This window comes from Thermobia domestica, unplaced genomic scaffold, assembly GCF_964235325.1.
Source record: "Thermobia domestica unplaced genomic scaffold, izTheDome1.hap1.1 HAP1_SCAFFOLD_175, whole genome shotgun sequence".
NCBI lineage: Eukaryota > Metazoa > Arthropoda > Insecta > Zygentoma > Lepismatidae > Thermobia > Thermobia domestica.
Window position 1 is genome coordinate 243,008 of NW_027655912.1, and position 27,426 is coordinate 270,433.

General features: G+C 35.4%; 3 protein-coding genes across 7 annotated transcripts in view; 2 read left to right on the forward strand and 1 right to left on the reverse strand.

The window, feature by feature from the left end:
• waw (Translation factor waclaw) overlaps positions 1–15,625 on the forward strand; it is a 49,933-nt gene extending 34,308 nt beyond the window's left edge. For all 3 annotated transcript variants that reach the window (XM_081747312.1, XM_081747313.1, XM_081747314.1), the window contains 5 exons: positions 701–838; positions 5,417–5,631; positions 7,901–8,029; positions 8,750–8,833; positions 15,456–15,625. In XM_081747312.1, the coding sequence (XP_081603438.1) occupies positions 701–838; positions 5,417–5,631; positions 7,901–8,029; positions 8,750–8,833; positions 15,456–15,587 (698 nt within the window). In that variant the 3' untranslated portion in view covers positions 15,588–15,625. The remainder of the gene's footprint in view (positions 1–700; positions 839–5,416; positions 5,632–7,900; positions 8,030–8,749; positions 8,834–15,455) is intronic.
• The window catches only part of LOC145676502 (mitochondrial amidoxime reducing component 2-like), a 143,217-nt gene that overhangs the window by 35,054 nt on the left and 80,737 nt on the right, over positions 1–27,426 (forward strand). The gene's annotated exons all lie outside the window — the stretch shown is intronic.
• The window catches only part of LOC145676503 (methionine adenosyltransferase 2 subunit beta-like), a 41,167-nt gene continuing 22,587 nt past the window's right edge, over positions 8,847–27,426 (reverse strand). For 2 of the 3 annotated variants that reach the window (XM_081747320.1, XM_081747318.1), the window contains exon 6: positions 20,454–26,413. In XM_081747320.1, the coding sequence (XP_081603446.1) occupies positions 26,159–26,413 (255 nt within the window). In that variant the 3' untranslated portion in view covers positions 20,454–26,158. Of the gene's footprint in view, positions 9,242–20,453; positions 26,414–27,426 lie in introns of those variants that run through there. The other variant, XM_081747319.1, reaches the window with a different exon arrangement.

Here is a 27,426-nt window from a genome sequence, read left to right on the forward strand (position 1 = left end):
AACAGGAGAATTTTGTAAATAAAGAGGCGTTTCACATTGCAACTCATAGACAGTTTGGATCGTCCTTTGATCGTCATACAATATTTGACTCAGTGGGTGAAAGAGAATCGCTCATGGTTACGGACAGTTATGTCCTTAGTAAGTTCTCAACTTGGTAATTTTTCTTTAGATTGAAAATAGTTATGATGTGATCATGTGTCAGTAATTTTGTAATTCGGTCCATTCCTAATCCGAATACTTTTTTTTTTTCCTTCTTTCTTAAGAACGATTATACTCATGTGAGTTTATCGCCAAATAAAGATGTGTATATATATATATATATATCAACAGTGTTGAGTGAAGACAATCTACTTCGTTGACACTAACACGCACACTATTTCGTCTCTTCCGAGCGGGAGCTCATGTGGTTCGGATTCCACGTTACTCCGTAGGTCCGGTCTCGTGTAGCCTCGTTGCTGAAAGGGATGTTACACTTAAAATCAACTCAAAGCAACTATTTCTTCTCTACATGAACATTATATGTACGGAAAATTGTAACAGTTTTTAAAATTCAAGGTTTAAGGTAGGCCTAAGTAATAAACAATTTTAGCAAAATATATGATGGATGCTTGAGAGCAATGTCATATGTCTTTAAAATACTTTGTTTGAACTTGTGTACTGTAGTTTCTACGTGTTCTAATGTTGCTGTAATTTATTGTAGCTCATGTAGTCGGAGCAAAAAATATTAAGAAGTTTGGAGGAGAAGAGGTCTTGATTTCGAATCCTGTCCATTTTCCAGATCGCACAGTTGTTTCTGAATACTTTGAACCAGTCGTTCTTGGAACTATAATTACCCCAGGTATTTAAAATAGATTATAATTTAATTATACTGATTGAATCAAGTTTCGCGCTCATATGGAGATTTGATCATGTAGATCGTCCTAATTCCGTAAACCGAATGGCGTGTCTGTGTGATCACGTAGGTATTTCTGCAGTGTAGTATTATTTGTGGACAGATCAGCATACAAGTTTACACTCTCAATATATACAAGAATTATTTATGTATACTATTATAAAAAAGAAGAAAAATGATTCACTCATTAAACGCAGGTAGAAACGTGAAATTTGGACACAAAATTTCTTGTAATACGAAAGTAAGGCATAAAAAAGGAATTTTAAAAATATGTATCCTAAAGGGGGTAATGGGGAAAGAAATTTTCATTTTTATTATTATTTCCCTTTCTTTCTTCAAGAATAGAGTGTCCCATTAATCCCAAAATTTAGCGAGATTGAACTGGGCATCCATTACGAATAAAACTGAACACTTGTTTCACCGTTTTCGAGAATTCCGCTTTTAAAGGACGAAAGCGAACAATTTATATAATATCCAATTTTCGGATTTTATATTCATTAAACTGTATTCTTCTCATGCGAATAACGGGCATTTCTGCCAGTATACTCATAACTAGAGAATGGATTTTTATTTATAAATTTTTACGAATTTTCTGTTTTAAGATATGAAAATTTATGAGGCTCAGATCAAAAACCTAAAAAGTGCAATAAAATTTTAAAACAGTGTGTAGTTATCCTGAATGTTTGCAACAATTATAAGCATGGTTTATAACAAGTGGCCGACAAGTGAAGTACACTCTTGGTACGTTACCCAAGGCTGGAGCTCTAGTGTAAAACTGGTTGGAACAGTGGCAACACGCACCAAACAATGTAAACGAATACAAAAGTTAGTTATAAGTAAGGAAGATACATTTTAACAAGTCTGTTATTCATTAACACGTTAACATATTCTTTTTTGTTTTGTAGATTAATGTATAACAATAAAGCAAAATAATAACCGCAAAATAATAAAATCTTGTTTGTTTGTTTCCACCGAAATTTTCAGTAAAACTTGGCTGTTACGTTTGACTAGGAACGAAAAATTTCGACGAGAAACTAGAGTCTGCCTTGTTTAATTTGGTGTTTTATCATATTTTTGTATAATCCCATTTTTTTATTATTTAAAACACTTGTATCCTGGATTAATTCTATTTTTACATTTTATCTCTTTACTTCCTGGACAACTATCTCCGTGGGAAATCCTTCGACAATTAGACCAATCCACCACTGAATCAACAGTGCTCAGGAAATAAAAACGTTACTCATTAATACATTAGGGATCTCTTCGATTCATGAACAGAAATTACTTCGACTTCAGTTGTAGCAACACTGCAACAAATATAGCGAGAAAATAGTGGTTAGCACAAGTTCACTACATTTTTTAACTTGTTTTTCATTATTTGTGTCAAATATTATAGGAAACGGAAATTGAAAAATACGGATGTGTACAGAAGAAAAGATATATATATATATATATATATATATATATATATACAACTTGGGAACAAGAAATTTTGAAGAACAATGTGAGGAGAGCTATACGAATGTAACCAGTTGGAATCTCGTTTCTCGTGGAAATTTTTCGTTCTTAATCAAAAGTAACAGGCAAAAGTTACCAACAATTCGGGTGAAAACAAAACAAAACAAACAAACAAACAAAAATGCATACGAAGGTTTTTTTTTTTGTTTTGTTTTGGTTTATCATCACACACTGTTATTTATTCTTTTAAGTAAGATCAACTCAGACTCACGAAAATACATCGAAGGATAAACTATCACATCTTGGTGTTGTATTCCTACCATTGCAATCAATATAATAATGGTCTAAGAATTGCGTGTTCTGTGAAGGTAGATGCGCTTTGGATCATACTGCGTATTATGTCGCTATTTTTACACTACTGCTTCGTCCTCATGTAACGTTCCAATCTAGTGCAGCTACTTTCACGGTCACTTTCACATCTAGCGTATCATGGTGCAAACTTATAGAATAATCGTTTGCTGTTCCTAAATTTTAGTACATTTTTGAAGGTTTTCATTGATTCTTTCTCCCGTGAAAGAAGTTATCATTACTTGGTTAAGTTATGAAAAAATACAAATTATAGGGAATTTAAATTACATGAAATACATACGTACTACCCTGAAAATATTAATTGAAAGATTTTGAAAATTAAAGTTTAAAAGAGTTAATAATAATTCTAGGTTATTATATCTAATTAAACATACTGTGTACTTTCTATTTGCTAGTTTCATGGAGTAATTCTTTAGTATCAGTTTCTTATTAATAGGTGGCGTGTTATGGAGCCTGTTATTGACCATGATTGACATATTCTTTTAGTGCCACAAAAATAAATGTTTACCACATTTTTCGAAAACTACGCAGGAGGATATATCTTAACGCATGTCATTTTGCTCAACTCAAATCTATTGAGATTTTGGACATGTTTTTATTATATGTCAGTACTATTGCAGATTTATTTTCTGTGTGTAGATTTATTAAATATCCCCTACACTAAATTTACTAGGGATTTGAACTGGAATCCTCTAAGGTGATTGTCCAAGGAATGGAACAGGTGATAATCGGACGGTGCAATGTCCGGGGAGTATGGCGGATGTAATAGTCTTTCCCATCCAAGGCATAGAATGGTGTCCCAGGTTATTCTAGCCATGTGGGGCTTAGCGTTGTCCTGTAACAGGACGACTCCTTTGCGATTCAGAAGTGCTGATTCCAGAGTTTTGAGTTTTTCTTGAACACGGCTCAACTGCTGACAGTACACAGTTGCATTGTTGTTCTGACCAGCTGGTAGCAGTTCCCGATGCACGATACCGCGAGCAGTCCTCCAAACACACAGGAGGACCGGTGTAGTGCAGTGCTGGTTTCGGCTGTTTTGGAACCGGTTCACGGGATGCTAACCAATGATGACGGCGCCGTGGAGCTTCGTACAGGACGCACTTCTCATCCCATGTCGACACCCTGTCCAGAAATGGCTCCTTCCTTAGACGAGACAGCAAAGGAACACAAGGTGTCCTCTTGTGTTGCCTTCTGGCCCGGAGTCAAATCATGTGGGACCCATCGATCCAACTTGCAAGTTGATGGACGTGCTGTCGAATGGTTTCTCCACTCACACTAAATTGTAGTCCCAGTTCCTCACATGTCTAGCCACTGTTCGCTTCAATTGCTGCCTGAAGATCTTCATTTTGTACATGTGTTGGTCTTCCGGCACGTGGTGCGTCTTGACTATTTCGTCACCGTCTTTAAACTTGCTAAACCACCACTGCACTGTCCATGTAGTTACGACACCCTCACCAAAGGCCTGGCATATCAAAGGCTGCAGCAGCATTTGACCCCAGTTTGTATTCGTACAACATACACGCCCTTATGACACTCTATGAAGGTCCCGTGTTCACTCTGTCGTTACGCAAGTTCACGGTGTAACTGAACTGCCACAACCAGGTAGTATATTGGATATATGCACACCAACAACTGACCTTCGCCTTATCTCAATTTGCATCAACTCACGGTGTGAGAGCCAATGGAACACAGACCTCCACAAAAAGCGATAGAACTTTCTTGGTTACTTTTATAATTATTAGTTAACTAGGATTACTTCGTATGTTGATCACTTTGTACCGCATGTAGAGTGCTTGCGAGGACCATACATGTACTGTTTATTACATTATTACTTTTTATTACATTCTGTAGCCTATTATTAGCTGAATTGATGTATCTAGTCCTTCCCACAATTTGTAATAATAACGTAAAACCAATGTCTAGCAGTTCAGATTGAAGTGTTAACTAATTTTATGTTGATATTTTAGGATCGTACGATTGTGAATTGAAGAAAACTGAACATACCATTGACCTAGTTACTAAATTGTGTCCTTGAATACAAAGTTCAAAACTCAAAATGTTACCTTTTACATCCAGCTACCACTTGTCTTTAAGACAATGTAATACACAATGTTTGAATTTTCTCTGGAGTCATTTTCAAAAATAAACGTGTTACAAGCCGGAGCCTATTTTTTGATTACATTATTATATCACTGCAAAACCTTAAATAGAAAAATAGGTGCGAGTATTCCGCGGTACACTCCTGTCAATTCTAGTCAATACTTCTGAGTTTTTAGGTAAACAATCCGTTGCCTTAACTTCTTCAACTACTTCCAAATGTCCATCGTTATCCACGGGCTTGCAGAATAGTAGAATAAATATCACGTACTTCTGTGCACTCAGAGCGTTAAAAATGTCAGTTGAGTCGTTTTTATGTTGGAAAACACTTTTGTGCAATATTCACACTTGAGCACTAACACCTTAGTTCCTATAATTAACCATTGAAATATTGCTACCATAATTTCTTTCTAGAAAGAATACTTCACTTGAGCCATGAGAAGGTTCAAGGTTCACTGTGAAACGTGATGAAGTAGCGAATAACTTTGTCTCAATTCGGTTTCTATTTCCAAAGTGGCTAGTAGTTAGTGTAATTTATAGTGAATAAAATTTAGAAATAATGAAATTTTAAAGATATATATACTGTTGTTGTTTCAACAGATACATATATTGGCCAAATAATGTCCCTGTGTTTGGAGCGACGAGGTGTTCAACAGAACTCAACGAACATTGACAATACAAGGGTAATGCTTCAGTTTCTCCTACCACTTTGTGAGATTGTGGTAGATTTCCACGATAAATTAAAATCTTTGTCATCTGGTTATGCGAGTTTTGATTATGAAGACTATGGTTACGTTCCAGCTAACCTCGTTAAGGTAATTAATATATTTTAAATGTAGCAAAATAATCGAAACCTTGTTGATTGCGTAGATATTTATTTAGTTATTGTTGATATATTTATTTTCTTCTGGTTTCTGTTGATTTTTGGTATCTGTACCAATTGATTTAATTTAAGAAAGTTTCAGACGTAGTTTTAGACACAATTTTCCCAGATCGATTGCTTAGAGCACATTATAAAAGTTTTCTTGATACTAACTGGCAACGTCAATATTTCGAAAACATCAGTTTTCATCATCTGGAGCAGTGAGGATACGTGATCAGTGTATCTACAAACGAACTGAGGACTCGTTTTTCGTACGGGGTGTCTCTGCGTAGCGTAGTCGTTAACGCTCTCGCTTTTGGTGCTGCGGTTCCGGGTTCGATTCCCGGTGGGAACATTCGATCGAAAAAGTGTAAAAGCTTTTTCAGGCCGACATTCTGAGAGAGATTTTCCTCATTTACACATGGTGGTCCTGGACCGCGTCCTTCCTTTCCCATTCCTTTCTTCCTCCCCAATATCCCGGGCAGTGTTTTCATCGAGGTACGTCATTCCCCGTACGTGACAGGCTAAATGGCCATAGATGCCGAAAGCCCAGAAATCTAATTCCTAATTCTAACCCTTCTCACAAGGGGTGGGGGTGCGGAGTAGGTTTATGGGAAATATTTGAAAGGCGTATAAGAACTCCTTTCCCCTCTTAAGATGCTTATTTCAATTGAAGTGAAAACCTAGGTCGATCCAAGTATTCAAACACTTCTGTATTCGTTTCAAATGATGCAACCATTGTTCTTTGTGAAAATTTTAAATTCTCTTTCCCTGCATAGGATTATATTTCAATCTATGTGTAATTGTGAAACTGCATTAGTGTTATTGCATCTAGCTGATCTATCCGTTAATGTCCTATCTCTTTTCTTTTGGGAGCCCAATTTGAATTATGCTCTGTTGAAGTTTCTTCTCCCCTGATTGCTGCTACTCTATTTTCCTCGTCTGTTTCCGTGTGATTTCGTCTTCCTCTAATGTTTTAAGTGTATAGTTGACAGCGTATAAGGTTCGTTTCCTTGCTGGCCTTGTAATTTTTGTTTAAATTCTACGTTAGCAACAATGGAAAATATTTTATGACATGTAACAATGAAAAGCGGTTATTATTTAAATATAATAATTATTGAATTCATTTTTACGGTGTGAAATGTTCTATTTTTGGCATTATGAACCCCCCTTACTATACGCATATTAATCAAAGTTACATGATAAAAACCCAGTTCGAGATAGATACTAATCATATTCAAAAATTCATGTCAGTCGATTTGGTCATTCGGCCGTGATACGATCACAAATAAGATTACGTTCACTTTTATAAGTATAGATTAATATTCCAACAATATAATAATCTCTATGCTAATGTGTGGAAATGACCGCTGTTACTATGTTACCGTGTTCATTCTTGTTTTCAGTGTGAACCAAAATATGTTCAAGAGTAATGTCTAGCTAAAACTATCCTCTTAGCATAATTATTGTAACGTCAAGTAACTAATGATATTAATCGATTTTACTTGTATTTAAATTGGACTCATTTAGGGACAAATTTCGTTAAATTCATAAGAAGTTGATTAAAGGAAATACGGATGATTGTTCAAGTATAAGAGGTTAATTGGATCACTAATTAAGATATAGATTCAGTAAGTATTGTACTAAAATAAAGCAAGCTTTATTATTATCAGTGGAAACTAATGTAAACAGCTTGGTGATAATTCTCTTCGTACTTCTCGTAGGTATATTTTCATATCTATTAAGTTTTTTGTTTCTTTTTCCATGCATCAGTTTGTTAATAAAAAAAATGAAATCTTTAAGTTTTACGTCCCACGGTTATGCCGGTTAGGCTAAAGGAGACGGTGATGATGAGAGATGAGTGAAATGGTGGAATGAAGAAAGTGGGAGGAAACGGGAGAACCCCGAGAAAACCCACGAGCACGGTGTTTGTCCACCACAAAGTTCACTTGGCAGGGGCTGGGATCGAACCCGGGACCCCAAGCACCAGAGGTGAACGCTCTACCACTGAGCCACCGCGCCCCCTTTGTTAATAAGAGATGCTGTTATAAGTGTCTTAGTGAAAATACCTATTTTATCATTTGAAACTTACAGTAGTGTAAAGGATTGTGAATTTGAGAGTTGTCAGTTGTATTTTAATATTTTATTGTATCTTCCTTGCGTTTAAATTTATCTTGAATCTTGTATCGTTATTTAATAACTTGACTTTGTTTGATTTGCAGTTGAATATTCTATTAAATGGAGTTGTTGTGGAAGAATTAAGTACAATTGTTCATGAGAGCCGTGCAGTACAAGTTGGACGTCGTATGTGTTTAAAGTTGCAGGAAATGATTCCGCGTCAACTTGTTCAAGTGAGTGATGAAATTCTCTCTCTCTCTCTTTCTCTCATATATGTATACGGATCAGCGAAACACTAACGTAAAAAGAAAAAAAAGAAAAAAATAAACTTAAGCCTTGCTCTTTTCTGTATCAAATTTTCACTGACTGGGTTAGGTATATTTTTCTTTACTTCTCATAGTGGAATTTGCATTGTTAATAAAAGCTGCTAAAGAGCTATCTTTTTAATAATTCAGCTTTTCAAGCAGCTTACATCGTATATAAAATTAGTTGAAGTTAGAAAGTTCTTGTTCATACTGGAAGTTAAATTAATTTTCTATTTCCATAAACTTTTTCAAAATATAAATATATAGAAAAAAAAAACCCTAATAAAAATATACTTTACCCACTATAACTTTCATGTTCATGTTATAGACAATAATATTAAGGTATAATTTTAAATTAATTTTAAAACAGCTTATTAATACGGAGAAAAGTATTCACAGAGTCGAAACATTTGTTTACTGATCAAAATTCGCACTCCAGAGTCTATGAAATGAAACGCGACAACTAAAACCAATATATGTGTTGAACGTTAACTGTGATTAAGTGTAACGTAAATACTGGAGTTGGGAATTGTATTACAGATTCAAAGGGAGCAATACAGCTATTTCAGATTTATTAATATTAGATTTATATAACTCTCTAAATTCATTGTAAAACCAAGTATGCAAAACGTACCTTTTTTGTTTCAGGTTGCTATTCAAGCAGCGGTTGGAAGTAAAATAGTAGCTAGAGAAAATGTAAAAGCTCTTCGAAAGGATGTTACAGCTAAATGTGTGAGTATTATTAAAAGAACAAATAGGATCAGTTACAGAACTTACATGTCTTTAAATTGATAACATTTACATTGTGAGTAGGTGCATTGGGTCAGCTCAATGGTTGAAGAGAGACTTTGTAACGATTAGCAAATATATAGTCTGTATTCAGTACATGCTGAGTTTCGATACAATTGCTACTGAAGTACCGAGTAATATTCTGCTTTCAGTTCCCATTATGATGCAAATTATGTTCTGCTAAGCAGGTTTTATCTATGTTACTATTCAAGGTTGAGCTTTCATCGTATTTATCACCGAATGTATATATTGTTACTCAGACCATGATTAATTTGTGATAGTTGATCAGGGTTTGCCCAAGTGGGTCCAGCCTGAAGAACCCCGGTGGGTTTTTTTTCGAGTTGGGCCTACCTGAAAAAAGAAAAAAACACTTTAAAACCCACTTGGGTTTTTGAGCTTTTTGTTAGTATATTATCGGTACAACTATTGTGATTACACTGAAAGTTAATTTTGTCAGATTTTTGGCTTTCCTTAGTTGAATTAGATGCTTTCATGTTAAGATATACAACAATATTCAACATAAGTCCTTTCTAAAGTTCTGAATACACTGAATAAATTAATTTAAAAAAAAATGATATAATTAAAGAACAAACTCATGTATGGATTATGCTTATATCCTATTTGAAGTAAAATATGCAATTTTATATTTTAGAAAATACTTTCCGTGAAAGGTGTGCTTGCCGACTCGGCGACGCCGAGAGACGTTATCCTTCATACGTTGACGGATTTAAGGCCATAGGTGCCGGTACTACCAGTCAATATGTAAATATACTAGTAAAACTATTAGTATTATTTCTAACCTTTGATGGTAACAGGTATTCTTCAGTAAAACTTGGTTTTCCAACAACAATAGTTTAGTTCAGTCATTTGTTGCTAATCTTCAAATAAGAATTGTGTAGAATCAACACCAGAAATGGCGTAACAATTCTTGTCAAATTTAGGAAGCTTAATGCTCGGAGTTTTTGAAGACTACGTAACGCTTACTATTTCAAGTGATGAATTCAAACTTCCGTACTAGTGGAAGTTTCGATGTACAGTAAAGAAAGCGGCATTTTCGGGAAAAGACCGTCGTGAAAGAAGTGCTCGGGAAATTTCCGCACTTGAACGCACAAAGCATCGGAAGTGAGTAGTTCAACAATAAAACTATTTATTTTACGATGGAAGATATTTAATCTCATTTAAGACATTTTGAAACACCCTAACTATATATAGAACTATAAACTGTCAAACTAAACGGGTACTTCCGTTTGACGTAGAAAGTTGAAATTTGGCATGATTGTAGCTTTCCGGGACTAACCGACAGAAAAATAGCCAAAGTGAATATTTTTAATTTTTAGGGGGTCTAAAGGGGAGATGAAGAAATTCCCCATGTTATATAAATGAGCCTTTTTGGACCTATAATCTTATATTTTAGGTACTTGGAATTGAAATACAAACTTGAAATTCGGTATGCTCGTACGTTTTCGTTAGCGTTACCTAAGTAAATCACTATTAAAAAAAAAAAAAAAAAAAAAAAAAAAATCTAACTTTAGTGTGGTTTTATGGAGAACTGAAAAATCTTTTCCATGTTATTTATATGGGACATTTTCTACACTCCAAAATGTTTAGGCACTTCTGGCAAGATTAGAATGATGACATTTTGCATGATTGTAGCCTCCCGGGACTAACCGACAGAAAAATTACCAAAAGTGAATATTTTTAATTTTTAAGGGGTCTAAAGGGGGATAAAGGAATTCCCATGTTATTTAGATGGGCGTTTTCTTGGGATACAAAATCTTATCTTTTAAATAGTTGAAATACGAAAAGAAACTTGAAATTCCGTAGAATTGTGGATTTAAGAGGTGCGAGGATGTGGGGGCAAAGCCCCCAGCAGCTCAAATTCAGGAAATATGAAGAGCAAATGCACGAAATTCACTGTTAATGCAAAGGATGATATATAAGAGATGCGAGGCCGTAGGCCGAGCAAATGCAGGGATCTGGGGGCGGATCCCCTAGCTAGTCAAAGACTACTTTATAAAATATAAATTATATCTTTGTTAATTGCTTTAAATTAATTTCGGAAAAGAAACATCTTGTAACAAGTGCTCGGGAATTTCCCGTTATTGAACACACAAAGTAGGCCTATCGGAAGTGAACTTCAACAATAAAACCATTTATTTTACGTTGAAAAATATTTATTTCATATAAGACATTTTGAAACACTTATTTTATAAAACATGAATTATGTCTTTGTTTTAAATTAATATATTTTGTATTCATATTTGGCGAACGTCGCTGAGGTTCCTGAGTTGAGTTGAGTTGATTTTGAGTTTAACGTCCCGTTCAGCAGCGAGGCTATATGAGACGTGGACCTACTGATTAACGTGGAATCCGAACCACATGAGCTCCCGCCGGGAATCGAACCCGGGTCTCCCACGCCAAAGGCGCGTACGCTAACCTCTTAGCCACGGAGGAGCTCTACTGAGGTTCCTGAGATGACTCGATCTGCATTTGTTCGTTTGTCTGCCAGTACCACACACACACTACAGAGTACAACTTTCGGTCTTTTAAGTTGAAATTTTCAGGTTACAACTTATAGATTTAGGCGGCCTACCAACGTAAAATTTCAAAATGGTGGCCTTTTTCTCTTTCAAAATAGCGCGTATCCACGCTAAAGCGCAATTTTCGGGCTTTTAAGTTGAATCGTTCAGAGTAGAAGCACGAGAGACTCTAAATTAGCTGTATTTATTTTGGCGGCGATCCAATGTAAAATTTCAGAATGGCGGCCATTTTTCAAAACAGCAGTGAATAGAAAATTGTTGCAAGTTATGACAATGACAATCTTGAACAATGTAAATCATATTTTAACACTTTTACCCGAAAGACATTGAAATATTTCAAAAAAACCCAACTAAACCCGAAAAAACCCATATCAGCCCAGGTGGGTTGGTTTTTTCAAACCCTGTAGTTGATCAATAGTGTGGTCCAGTAAATTTCTTAAGGAAAATATATGTAAGTCCAAAAATTAAATATTTGAAAGCAGACAATGCCAGTATTGAATTTAACAAAATAAAATAAAATACATAAGATTTTGGTCTTATGGTCTCATATTTATTCCTAAGATATTTTTCTAATATTGTTTTTTGTTGAATAGCGCTGAAGCAGAATAGATGCGTTGAGTGCCAGCAGTTTCTTGTATACACGAACACGGAATTTGACATACATCATTAGCTACTTAACCCACAGTAGCGGAACTGTTTTTTTTTTTTTTTTAAATCTTCTGTATTATCAACCTACGTAGGAAAACAAAAGGAAAAAACTAGACCGGAGTGTCAGTAACTCCTGGTATTTGAGTGTTAATGGAGAGGATCTTCACTATATGTGACACACATTCTACCATAATATTTTGTCGTTACACATAAACGAAGCCATATTTTGCAGTGCGATTATTTATTTATTTATTTATTGAAAAAATTCCCAGATACAGCATAACTTTGCTATTTTACACAGGGAAATGTTAACAAACAGGAAAAATAAACAACAAAAACAATGTCAACAAATAGTGCAAAAGTAACATTATTTTGCCAAAAATCGTTTAATTCCTCTTTCAGACACTGGGTAACTCGAAAAAATGTCCACATCAGTTGTTAAATGATTATAACAGTTCGGTATTCTGTAAAAAGAGACCTCTGTATAATTGCCAACCTAGGGCGGGCAAGATGGAGTAGATGAGTGTTCTGGGTTGTGCGGGGAGGGACACGTAAGGATAGTTCCTGAAGTAATGTTTCCAATCTTAAGTTTTCATTAACTATTTTATGAAGAAATTTCAGGTCAGAGTTATTTCTTCGTACTCCCGGAGTCTGGATATTAAGATATCGCAAGAGTTCCTCCTTAGGTATTCAAAATGAGAGAATACGAAAGCGTACTATTGCAATAAAGAAATTAAAAATAGAATTAAGTGTAGAGAGATGTGATATGGGAGAGCAGTATTCGAGCTTGGGCGCTATTAGAGTTTTATAAAAAGTTGCTAAAGATGAAACAGTGCGTAGTTCAGTAAATCTATAAAGAAGCCCCAATATGCGCATTGAATTCTTAAGTATTGAGGAAATATGGTCAGAGAATGTGAGTTTCGAATCAAAGATGACACCAAGATCATTATGACTGGCAGAATGTGTAATGGGAGAATCGTTGACGTGGTATGTGGAGGGAACAGGAGACTTTTTCAGTGTAATGGTAATACTATCACATTTCTTACTGTTAAGCTTCAAGTGCCACATTTTACACCAGTCTATAAGATAATTTATGCCTTCCTGTAGGGCAATCGTGTCTTGGAGACATGATATTTCTCTATATAACTTACAGTCGTCAGCAAATAGTAGAAGGCCAGTAGAATGAACTGATATATGAGAGTAGAGGTCATCCATATACAGGACAAATAGCAGGGGCCCAAGTACACTTCCCTGTGGCACGGGTTGGGAGTTAGAAGTAATAACCCCTGAAATAATAACGCTATGTTTACGGTCCTTCAAGTAGCTGGTGATTAAAGAGAGAAATTTGCCATGCATATTAAATCTATTGGAAAGCTTGTGAAGAAGATGAATGTGACTGACAGAATCAAAGGCCTTGGAGAGATCAAAGTAGATAACATTTAATTAAGTATTGTTACCCACTCATTTAATTGCACAGGAAAGAAGAGTACTTAAGTTTGTTAGACTTGAACTTTTCCGTATAAACCCATGCTGGGAAATGTGAATGTAAGGTGAGGTGAATTTAAGAAGCCTGTCCTTGATTATTTTTTCACAAATAATTGATATTACAGAAAGAAGAGATATAGGCCTATAAGAGGATACATGATCTTTAGGACCAGATTTATATATTGGGTTCACGCGAGCTAGTTTCCAACTGGTGGGGTAATACCCTTCCTTGAAGCATCTATTGAATCTATTGATTGATTCTTAACAGTTCTGCCAAATTTCCACAATTGTGTTGGTTGCTTGTCTTCTCGAAGATTTTGTAGTCGCTTTTTGAAGTATTAGATACTCGCGATATCATGTTCTCCAAAAGTGCTACATTAATTATTACCTGGAACACGATTCACCTTTGTACCATTAAGATCCTGTTTTTGCCCCTGTCAAAAAGATTACATTGTATACCAATTCTTTATGTTTAGAAAAAAGTGAGGAATGAAGCATGGATATCCAATAATAAGATTATGAATAATCATTGTAAAAAATATATTTCTGTTCCTTTTTGGTCTAACTTATTTGTTAATTTGGATGAAGTTGCTAAGAAATGTGGTTTAGAGCAAGTTACAAATCTCCGATTAATATAGAGAAATACTTTAGAAGAATACAAAAATATTTTGTCAAGAATAGTATACATCCGAGAATATCTGAAGCTAATGTCAATGTGAAGAAAGACTTCATCATACACATAATCAGGTGATGTGTTTGTTTGATGAAGACAATGATATATTACCGAAACTAACAGGAATTGATAAAATTAAACGTGTAATTTGATCAGATTTTGTTCAGGATTAAGAAACATGTAAGACTCTCTCTGAAGATCAGGATTATGGTGGTTTCATCCAAACATCTAAGGATGTCCAACAAGATTAAGAAGGTTAAAATCATTAGAAAAATTTAATCACATATTGAAAGGAAATTGTTTGAATTTCATTATACAAGAAAGAAGGAACTCAAATTTGGATGAAGGTAACTTGAGAAAATTGAGACCGTAGTATCAATTGTTTCATCCAAAAATTTATATAGACAAGCTTGAACTTACTTGGTCATAGGGTTATAAAGTGGTGAAATCTACTGGCTATATATTGTGATGTGATAATTTGGTAGTTAGATTTATTCATTACAAGTTGTGTTTCGATTAATTTTTGTGCTATTTTTACAGTACTTGTGTGTTGGCCAACATATGATTTACATTTTATTTAATGTTAATTATGGACCCATAAATATGTGACTTCAGTATTTTCATCATATTTTGCACTTGTAAGAACTGAGGATGAAAGCAACAGCAACTTTTTAAAATATTTTCACTGGAATAAATATATTGGTTCGTTCACTTAGTGAAGAAATATGGGCCAGACAGTTTCTATATTTCATTTCTATTTACATATTCACTATACCGGTTAACTTTTCAATACAAGTTTGTATCATGTACGATTCAATTTCGAAAGTTTTGCTAATGGCTTTAATGAACAGCATAGACGCCGCAAATAAAAGGAGATTCACTCCTATAACGCATACTAACATCAAAATAATAAATAAAATAGCACATGGTATCACGTGTATAACTGAATCTTTAGTAAGTAGTGTATTTACGGAATAAATTGTAGAAAATATTTAAATCTCACACATTTTGTTGCCACTGTTAGATCGTCCTTAGACACATGATTTCGGAGTCATTGGAGCCAAACAATGCTCGACAAAACTGATCACTAAGGTGTAGGATCAATCCGTGGTCCTATTAAAAGCCGGTTAAATTTTGCTAATATTAGAGCTTTGTATTTTCAGCATTCTTTGTGTTTCCTTTTGTAGCCCAATTACAAAAACTGTTCTTTTTCTTGCAGTATGGTGGAGACATAACTCGAAAGATGAAGCTATTAAGGAGACAAGCAGAAGGAAAGAAGAAAATGAAGATGGTGGCTAATATTGAAGTTCCTAGAGAGACATTTATAGAAGTCCTTAAACGAGACTTATAATTTGTATAATAGCTATGTTAATTAAATAATAACTTCTAGTTGTTGTTTATTCATTTATCGACATAGATAGGGTTCAGCTAACACTTACAAGGGTGTATAAAAAAGTTTCCGAACTAGCTTTGTTAACAAGAAAGTACATTAGCTACTTAAATTTGAAGAGTATCTCCTTCGAAATCTCGCGTATCAATGCACTAGTCCCAGCGTTCTTGTCACTGCTGAAATGCGGTCTGGAAATCATTTTGTGTACGCGAGTTCCTAACCTTTTGCGATTCGCGCTGAATCTCTACCGACGGTTGCAGTTCATCTTCGGGGGGGTGAAATCACCAGGAGCTCAATTTGACGGGTGCGAAAGCGACATGTTGTGGTTGCCGAGTAGCTCACAAATGAAGAATGTTTGCTGAGAGGGCGCATTGCCATCGCGGAGAATCCATTCTTAGCGTGCCATAGATTCAGTCGTTTTAGCCGAATGCTCTCCCTCAAACGTTGCAGTAAAACTATTGATAATTGGCCTGGTGGACAAATTTGCGATTAACAATGTTGAAAAGCACGATGGTTATGGTCTTCGTTGAGCTGCAGTTATTTCTGAGCTTTAAAAACGCTGAGACTACTGCCGCATTGGTAGTGTGATGAGCTGAGACGACTGCCGCTTTGTCTCAGGGTCGAATGCGGTAACCCAAGATTCGTAAGTGGTAAACTGAACATGAAGGATCATCCGCAGCACGCTCCTGGAGAACTTCACACACATCGACGCAATGTTCCTTCTGCTCATGAATCAGCAGCCGGGGAACAAACTTGGCAGCAACATGCCGCATGTTCAGTTCCAATGTTAGGAGTCTACATTGATCCATATGACATACCAATAATGTATGCAATCTAACTGACTGTCCTTCGACGATTTTTATGCACAAATTCCCCAATTCGTTCCATACCCTCGTAGAAGATGGTCCAGATCGCTCGTCGTTTTCAACGGACAATCTTCCATCTTTGAGGTGCCTTCCTTGCCACTCGAAATGTTGGGTACGACTCATTGCCCTCATCGCCATAAGCTTGCCGCAGCATGTTCACTATCTCTGGCTGATTTACTGGAAGTTTAACTTTGGCATTTTGTTCCAACTTTTTTCACCCATTGTGTAATTGCACATTACCATACACACACGTGCTCACAAAACCCCTACCAGAACAACTGTCGATATGAACACAGAGATAGTTTTATCATACTATTTTATCAAGATTAAAGGTGGGGGCCGCGGTGACTCAGTGATAAAGAGCTACTTCTAGTGTGAAGGGATACCTACTTTGATTCCAGCCCGCGCTAAGTGGGCTTCGTAGTTTTCTGAGTTCTCTGCTTTCTTCATTACAACATTTTGTTCTTTATCATCACCGTCTTCCGTAGTCTCGCAGCATAATCCAGGACGTTGAACTCAATAAATACATAAATTGAAAGTCGTTGAAGTTGCGAGCAAACCTTGTGCTGCCAGCTGTTAGTGGGCTAGAGAACATCTCCAACTTTTTTTTTTTTTTAAGTATACAACCTTCTAACTGGTGTTACAGACTAATAACAGTAACCTTAAGATCCTTTCCGAAGGCTCTCGTACTAGTACTATATCAGGTACATTGTACTCACGTAATCGATGTCCTGCCCATCGATTTTGATGGAATTGATGTCGATTTCATTATCAGTTTCATATTTGATGTCACATACAGTTTCGCATTGTGTAATTGTCAGGCCATGATTAGAATTAAAAGTAATGCTGAAATAGATACTTCAGTCGAGAGGGAATAGAGAACATCTAAAGAAAGTATTAAGTTGGAAATCGATAAATTATGTTACTTGTCAACGATGTGGCTTGATACCATAAAAAGTGTTTTTGATGTGTGCAAATGAATATCTATGTTATAAAGTTATAGTATAACAACTCTTTTATAGTGGTATCTAGAATTTTAATTTTTGATCGCTTTATTTTAATTAGGGGAATGCGATGGCTCAGTGGTAAAATGCTCATCTCCGGTGCTGGAGATTTCTGGCTCGATCCCAGACAATGTCAGTTTATGGTGGATATCGTGCCTGTAGGTTTCCTCCCGTAATCTTTCACATTCTCATCCTACTTTAGCCTAAAGGGCACAAACGTGGAACTTAAAACTAGAAATTTCATTTCATTTTTACACCTATCTTACTTCCAGTTTTATATATTTCATAGGGAAAAGGAACTTTCCATATATACAACACTTGCATTACAGTATGTACATTCAGAAGCGGACTGACATAATAGAAGAGCTTTTGTTAACTGCGATCATGCTCTGACTTCGTTCCACCGTGCTATATCCGCGGGTATCGACGGTGGTGTAAGGTTAACTACCGAGTGAGTACTTGCTCAGTTGTCTCCGAGCTCTCGGAGGTGAAGAACTGGCGATTTCATAAACCCTTGTTTCTCCTCTTATACAAGTCGCGATGCAGCGCTCACTGGAACAAAGGTACGCGATCAAGTTTTGTGCAAAACTCGGCAAGTCTGAGCGGAAACTTTTCCAATAGTTCAACAGGTCTTCGGGGATGAGCGTTTATCACAAAGGCAAGTCTACAGATGGCACAAGGCTGTGAAGAGGTCGACGACGAAGCCCGCGCTGGACGCCCGTCAATCTCCTCAAACTACAAAAATGTGATTCGTGTGAAAGAACTTTTGCAAACAGACCGTCGAATGAGTGTTCGTTTAATGGCTTACATGTTAAATATTCCAAAAACTATCGCCTACGAAATTGTGACCAACGATCTGCACATGAGAAAAGTGTGCGCGAAGCTTGTCCCAAGAATTCTGACCGACTACTAAAAAATTTCGATGAATGGAAATTTCTCAAGACGTTTTGGAAATGTGTGAAAAATGATCCCTCTTTTAGGACAATGTTTTGGCTCTCGCAGACTTTTTGTTTCCTTGTTTCAAATTCTCCCTGAAAGGACATCGTTACAGAACAGTTGGCGACGTGAAAGCAGCTTGTGAAATGGCTTTAAATGCACTTCCTAAACAGGCCTTCCAGGATTCCTTCGTAGATTGGAAATCCCGCTGGCAAAGATGTATCGACGCAAGAGGACAATATTTTGAAGAATTTTAATGTACAGATATTGTTATTCGTAATATTTTGTAAATATTTTTTTTTTTCATACATGTAGACTTGGTGACATTACTTTCCAGACAGACCTTGTATGTACACTCTTAGTTCCTGATGCGGATGTTTAAAGTACTTTTATTGTTGATATTTAAATCTTAAAAACTAGGCATATTTTAAATGATTCTTACTATAATTCCAGGAGAAAGAAAAATATGATTTGCGGAACTTCACATTTCAAATAAGTCAACAAAGCTGACATTATCTTCAGCTACTTACTCTGATCTGTTCTGTTTATTTACCCTTACTGGGGGATTTTATATAAAAGAAGTCGCAGCTTTAAGGCCTTGTCGACTGTATCACTGTTTTTGTAATATATGGTTTGTTAAAAATTGTAAATGAATAGATGGCCCGTTCCAAGATGGACGAATCGGCCTCTTCTAGAAATATTTGTATTTACACTAATTTGTAAAATTTAACAGGAAATAGAGGCTTCGAACATATAAAGATTGTAACAAACTAAATTATGTCTAAAAGTAAAATTATTTTCTAAATTAAAATTGAAATAATTAAAGAGCATAACGCTTCAATACTTAACAAGCCGGAAGTCATCTTAGCTGTTCACTCAAAAATGAATTTACATTATATTGCTATAGAGATTGAAGAATTGTTGGATATAATAGTGCACCATGCAAATTAATAATGGTAACATTTTATTTTCTTGGAATTACCATAGCAATAAATTACGATTCATAATATCTTCGTGATGGAAAGTTTTCCACATACTACTATTCGCAATTTCCAACTGAGTTTTGGAATTTTCTGTACTTCGGGTAGACACAGTATTCTTCGTAAAGGGAAATTAAATCAAACAAAACTAAAAAATTGTAAAGTAACGAACAAATGTATTTCTTCAAAATCGTGTTATTGTAATCGGACAATGCAACATAATCTTGAAAATGCAATTCTTCGTTCCTTTTACTTCAGGACCTTTTACTTCGTTCCTTTCCTATCCCATCACTTTCTCTGTAATTACAAAGAGTATCCAACTCGAAATACAGGAAATTTGAAAATTCAGTTCGGATTCGTGAGTTCAAGTCTTATGCCATAATTTGTGAATATCTTCTGTATACTTAGCATCTCATTGCTAATTAAATGGACACTTTTACTCTCAAACGACTGTTCCCTTACTAACATCACTTTCATATCTTTTATTATTTCAAAATCTTACAATAAATAACGTATAACATCTTGAACCTTTGATTCGAAAGATTCTGTACATTTAAAACCGACGCTCCTAATTTTTAACTCAATAATTACTGCATTTCGTAGTCGCTAACTGACGCGCCTTTGGTGCGAGTGGTCTCGGATTCGTTTCCCAGTAGAAACACAGTTGAAAAAGTGTAACAGCTTTTTCAGGCCAGCCATATTGAGTAAGAATTTTCCTCATTTATACCAGCCAAATGCCGGGATAATGCCTAACATACAGGTCTCAAGCCTCTTTCTCGGACACTACGCTCGCCAAAAAACGTCATCTTTTATATGTGGCAGGCTTAAGGACATAGAAACATATATATAAATAAAAGAAATAAATACAGCAATTCTAGAAATCCTATTCCTGCTCATGGCAGTTAAACGATAAACTATTGTTTCAAATTTTCGCTTTTATTATTATTATTATTATTATTATTATTATTATTAATTTGATTGATTAACATAAAGGTGCTCAAGTAATGTGGAATTAACAGTAGGAAGAAATAAAAACAAAACTGTATTTCTTTTACCTTTATTCTTAACAAACGATAACAATTATAAATAAGAAAATACATATATGAATTCCAACAATTATACAAAAATAGCTCGTCTGCGAGTAAAATTCAATAAGCGAAAAAACTTCCAACAACGATTAACCGTCTCATATCTGACACTTCCAGAAATACTCGACTCAACCTTCACCCAAGGATACAGTCATGATACGCTTTCAAAATTGAACTTCTCTATTAAGTAATTAACCTGGTAGTTATCAATGTAATGCTCGCACACCGGAAAAAAAAAAAAAGAAAAAAAAAGAAAGAAAGAAAAAAAGAAAAAAAACCCTGCAGTGTTCAGTTTGATACGTACATTTTTACAGGGTTCCCACAAATCTGGAAAATCAGGGAATTTGATTATTGGCAGGGAAAATCAGGGAGATTATTGACAAGTCCTTTAATGACAAGAAAACAAAGTAGTCGTTCTCTATAATGAAGGCAACTTTGAGTAAGGTTATTTGGGATTTATAGATCAATCAACACAACAATATAGAATAATAGGTTTACTAAGTTATATGAAGGTGTGTTGTGCCATGGATTATGATTAGATTGTTATCTCTAAAATCAGTTGAGCTACAGAATCTTGAATCCCTTAATGTAGACAAAGTATGGCATCTCTGACTTCTGAGCTGACATACATACAGCTTTCTAATCGACTTAAAAAATAGACGAGATTCTCGGTTCGATCAATTTATATATGTACAGGGTGTATCAGAAGATTTATTTATTTATTTAGCTTACAGACATGGTTTTGTTATCATTTTGTAGCAAAATATATCAAGTTTTTTACCTTATACCTAAAGAGGTTCAATGTGGCTTCTATTGGTGATGCAGCACACATCTCATCTGTAGCATGTTAGATGTAATTTGTCCAATTGCAAGGTAGATCCTAGGTCTGGTAGAGAAGCCGGTAAAGATGGAACAAATACGGTATTCTTGATGCACCCCCAAAAGAAGAAATCAAGAGGTGTCAGGTCCGGTGAGCGTGAGGGCCATGCAATTAGCCCACCTCGGCCGATCCATTTATCTGGAACGCGGCCATTTAGGAAATCCCGGACGACGGACAGGTAGTGCGACGGTGCGCTATCTTGTATAAAGTGTGGATTGCGTTCTTGGTCATCAGCATCAATCTGTAAGATTAAAAGGTTTCCTAGCAGAAGTAACTTATACCGGTGATAGTGTTCTCTTGGAAAAAGAAATGGCCATAAAGTTTGTTCTTGCTGATTGCTCAAAACACGTTCAATTTTGGGCTATCACGTGAATATTTCAAGAATTTTCGTGGATTTTCACTGCCCCAAATCCTACAATTATATTTATTAACTATACCACTCAAGTGAAAACACGCCTTATCACTAAAAATAATCTTTTCAATGAATCTTAATCTTCATCCAACCGATGCAGCATTTCCACACAAAATTCCTTACGAGCAATTCTATCAGTGTCTTTTAATTATTGCACCCTTTATAATTTGTATGGTTTGAGTTGCAACAGTTTTCTCAACTGTCATGTGTGGGACGCCCAGCTGTCGAGAATCACGCCGGGTTGATTTTGTACGACTGTTCACAAAGCTTTGTCTCACTTGCTCTACAATGTCTTCAGACGTACGAGAATGACCTGAAGATCTGCTGTGTCTTACCGAACATCCAGTTTCAGTAAAACACTTATGCCACTGATGAACAGTAGGTCTACTGGGAGGATCTTTACCATATTTTGTACGAAAATTACGTTACACAGTTGTCGCAGACTTCGATTCTTCAAACCAAAACACACAGCTAGCACGCTCGGGACCAGTAAAAGCAGCCATGTTTGCTACAACTACCACTAGCGCTTGCGGTGGCTTGTTTCTGACCTAGTGTACTACGCAAGTCAAAACTTGATTTACTTTGCTACAAAATCACACCAAAACCATGTCTCTAAGATAAATGAATAAATCAATATCAGTTTTCAAAGTTGTAAAGTCCTTTTTGAAACATGCTATGTATCTGTGTGTGTGTGTGTGTTGTGCGTATGTTCACGCGTAATTTTTCGATACAAGTGGATTATTATTATTATTATTTTTCGGTTTCACATAAATTTCATGAGAATCCAATACTAGTCTTCGGAGCTAAACCAAAAAACCTCTCAATGGCTAACAGTGTTCATACTATAATTTCGACATAGCTGCACCAATTTTGTTGATGTACTTTTGTTTGAAAAAGTATGCTCTCGCGATGGTTTAATATACATTTCATTAGCACCTGATTATAGCCTTCGGAGCTAGACCATGACAGTCATCAACGGTTGATAGTATTAGTATTATAATTAACTGACTTTATGCCGTGAATGCTTACTTACTTAAAACTCCAATACAAGTGTACCGATTTTGATTATTCTTTTTAGTTTCAAAGAGTGTACTTCTTATAGATTCCATATAAATTTTATCAGAATCTAATGACAGTAGACGGTGAAATTCTTCAACAGTTGATGGTCTTAATACCGTGTGTATATTCACTTAAATGCACTTTTGTCAGGGAAAACAGTTTACAAAAATCTGTGGGAACCATGTCTTTATATATATATATATATATATATATATATATATATATATATATATATATATTGTGCGTATTTTCAAGCATAATTCTTCGACACAGGTGTGCACTGACAGTGTTCATACCATTCTTGTGTGTACAATTACGCATAATTTTGACATAAGTGTGTCAATTTTGTTGATACATTAACAGAAGTTATGAAACTATTAAATTCCCATAACTTCCATTAATTCGTTTTGGAGTGAAGCTAAGTATTACATCAAATGTCAAAAATATATACATCAATTAACAAATTTTGCATGAGACAACAAACTGCCTCTTAATATAAGATATTAAATACATTTAATAAAATTTAAAAAGAAGTTTGTAAGTTGCTGAAAATGAATCATGGAAGTTATAGTCCCTTTTCAGAACCAACGGTGAAATATGAACCTAAAATTTAACGTGGAATCCAAACCATGTGAGCTACCACCGGGAATCGAACCAATTTCTCGCATGAAAGGCAAGCACAAATTTATCTTAAGCGAGTTCGTTGTTAACTCGTGACTTGTGTGAGAGTTATTGGGCTAAATATCCTCTCAAAATAAGAAAAGACTAATTACATTTACATTCAGATATCGATATTCTATTACCCAAAGAAAATAAACTCACAAAAGCAATTAGAGAAAATGTCTGTTATTATGCATGTCTCCACGCGTCATGATCTATATTGAAAACTCAAACCTAAAAGTAGCCAAACAATAAATAATTTAACTATAGAATCTAACTTGAGTTTCCCGACTCTACCACACGTTTTAAAAGTTCGAAGTCAAAATAGTTTCTTAGCTGCGTCCCGATAAGAAAAATCAATACAGTTTATTTTGTATTTGATATTCGTAATTTGTGGCAAAATTATTATTTTGGTATTTAAAAAGCACAGTCAAAATTATTCTTTGTACACACTATATACTGCTACAAGACACAAAGAAACATGATTTTTGATCAAGGTGGAATAGATATTGCATCACTGCATCTGTTTACGAAGCGGATGCTGCATCACTGATCTACTACCAACACGACCTGTCTTGTATTTTCTGTTAATCCGAACTAGTCGGTTTCTGGCAATTGTTAAATAGAGGCAATTTGCCATATTTAGAATAAGGGATTTTCTGCTTTAAACGAGCAATACACACATTTTTTTTTTTTTTTTTCATAATCTCATAATATCAATACTTAGAAGTAAAGTAACAAATGTAAGAAAATATGATTACCAGATTGCCAATATTAGATTTTTTAGTCCTGGTCTAAATATATTAGTGGAAGCACCGTCCTCCCTTCCCAACTAGAAGGTCCAAGATTTGAATCTCGCGCCCGGCATCAAGGCTGGCTTTTCTATTTCTGTAACGCAAATGCTGGATGGTTTCTTTAAATGTACAGGCTGCCCACCTATCAATCAATATCTAGAGGGGGAATCTTAAGGAAGAGTTGTTTCACAATCAACAATAGGAAGATCAAGAGGCTAATGTATAAACTACCTGTACATAGTAAGCAACGGACGAACCCTACATTGCCATCTATATGAGCACCGTTCCGGAAAATTCCGTCTTATCTTTTGCTAAAATTTTCAGCATAATTTTTTTGTTGAAGAAAGAAAAAAAGTGAAATTGCTACATTTCTGACGTTTCTTCTAAACCGCTTGACACATTTTACATGATGGTCAAGACCATTGGTGCCAAAGCTTATAAAAATAAAACCTGAAACTGGTTGAAACACTGAGGAATAAATACTGACAAACTATTACTCCCATAGAAATCAAGAAAGTAAAGTGACGCCTATGAACATCCACCGGAAAACTATTATTTCCACATAAGTTAAAGGAACAAAGCGATGCCTATGAATATTCATCGAAAAACTATTATTTCCATAGAAATCAAAAAAGCAAAGGAAATCAAAAATGCCTATAAACGTACGCAACCAGGGATGTAAATTATGTGAACATGAAGAATGTGGTGGCACTCACTGTTACTTTCTAAGTACACAATAAATACGATGACACAATGGGTACGCAATTTTTTTTTTTTTTTTTTTTTTTTTTTTTAATATTGAACAATTTATTCATGTACGTCTGTCATTATAACTTCTAGGAGTAATATAATTAACAGGCGGTTTCTTTTTGTCCCATCGGAAATCATTGGAGCCGGAGAAAACGACAGCAAGCAGAGGCAGGATCGGAAGGGCAGAAGGTTAGGACGCAAAAGGCACACGGCGGGCATTATTTGTATTCAATGTCAGTTCAAATAGCTTGGGGAAATGCCTCGCTATTTGTTGCCATTGTCACTTAAATTATCTTTGAGCAACACATTTAAGGTAGGTGTGGCCAAACTTTTTGCTTCAGATTATGATTACGAAAAATGTTTGGTGATCTATAACAGCCCTTTGGCGATTTATACAATTGTCACTGGTACTGCACTTTCACTTCTCTTTAATTCACTGTTAGGACGCAAATCAGATTTTTATATTTCTTATCTTGCGATGTGGAGTAAGTAATGGCTTTCCAAGTTGCATTTCTTAATCAGAGCAACACAGGCGTTGCATTACGAACACATTCATTTGACATGACAAAGGAGAAATAGTGTTCCCATTCTTTATGGAATGGTATATTTTCATCCTTTTATTCGAAATAATTTTACCTCAATTGAAACTCACTTAAATAAAAGCGATTGATGTGTAATATTTCTTCCCAGATAATATTTTTTTTTTCTAAAACACTTCGCGATGTATCGGATATTTATCGGCGATAGCAATCGACTATTTGGCCAGCCCTGAAATTAGGTATTGGAATGTTTTTTCTTGGAAGAGTTACATGATAGTCAGGCTTATATTAATGGAATGAGGCGTGTGAAGCTCCGTTCTTCCAGAAAAGTGCAGATCGGTTTTCATCGTTCTCTTCTGAACGCTTCCTCTAAACCCAACCAAATTTTGAAGCCCCCCCCCCCCCTTTCATAACGAATATGGGGATATATTTAACGCAAGTTTACCCGCTTCAGTAAAGCTTAAAACTTGGAAATTCTGTTTATAATCAAATAAACTAAATATTAATTTGCCAAAAATTACGAATATTACTTGTACCTTCTTTTTCTTCTTAAGAGACATTCTCTTACTTGTTGATCCATGATTCCAAACATCTAATGCCTTCAATAAAAGCAGTATGTCTTCCTATTTGTAACTCATCTAATCTAGATGTATCAAGTTGTGTGTCGTAAGGCCTAGGTGTTGTCGATTTTGGAGGCTCTCGACTCCCATTCACATGAGAAAATGATAAGCCAAAGGCAGAGGACATTTTCTGAACCATATCGTACTTTGTCATCTTCTCTTTTCCACACCAATGAAATATACCAGCTATGGAAGAATTCTGAAAGAGACAAATAAATATATTCTAGTTTGACACTTTCACTCATTCCAACCGCCGTAACTTGAAACCTCTTGTATCTAGAAACATAAAAAATTAGACAGTAATACCTTAAGACATGGGCACAATTACAACGTGAATTTCATACATGCAGTACAACACTTTCCGTATGAGGGCAAAGACCTATTGATCGTTCCGTATAGATATATATACGAGTGATTTAGGTTAAAATCTTATAACCACGGAAAATGATTCTGTCCAAAAAGTTTCTGTACGCATGTGTTCTATATATAATAGTTTTCGGTGAAGCAATTAACCCTTTTGCTCATTTGAAACAAAACAACATTCGCTAAAATACTCACAGAACATGTAATTGTTGTAAAGATACAATTTATAACAATAGAGCAGACTTTCGAACGGTATACAATCGTGATACTTTTTTATATATAATTTATCCGGCGAGGGTTAATTTTACGAGTGTGAGTTTCCATTCGAATACTAAACCGATGCAGTGATATAGCTATAATGTACTAAAAATTCTTATACGACCGTACAGGAGGATATTCTCCGCATACAATGTGCACTCACTTTATTCTATTATCTTATCTACTACTCTGGGTCTGTACTGATTTACAACAATCCATACACATTTACTGTAAGAATGTAAGCGAATACATTCTGCTCCCACTTCACTTGTAATCCGCAATGATCATACTATACTCTCTTTTCAAAAATAAACGTTGCGGTAACTTCAAAAAACTACTGTCTACATAGACAAGTCCTCACAGAATCTATCATAGCAACTCCCTAACAGCAAGGAACGCTACTTCCTACCATTCAATTAACTACCCAAGAGCTTACTGTCGATGAACAGAAAGGAACAGGAAAATTTGCAACATTTCCTGAAGATGCTACTTGTTTCTGACTATTTACGCATATTGGATGGTAATACAGTCACCAACGCAAACGAAAATCCGTGCAAAAACTGTTTTGTCTATCGAAAATGAAATGAAATG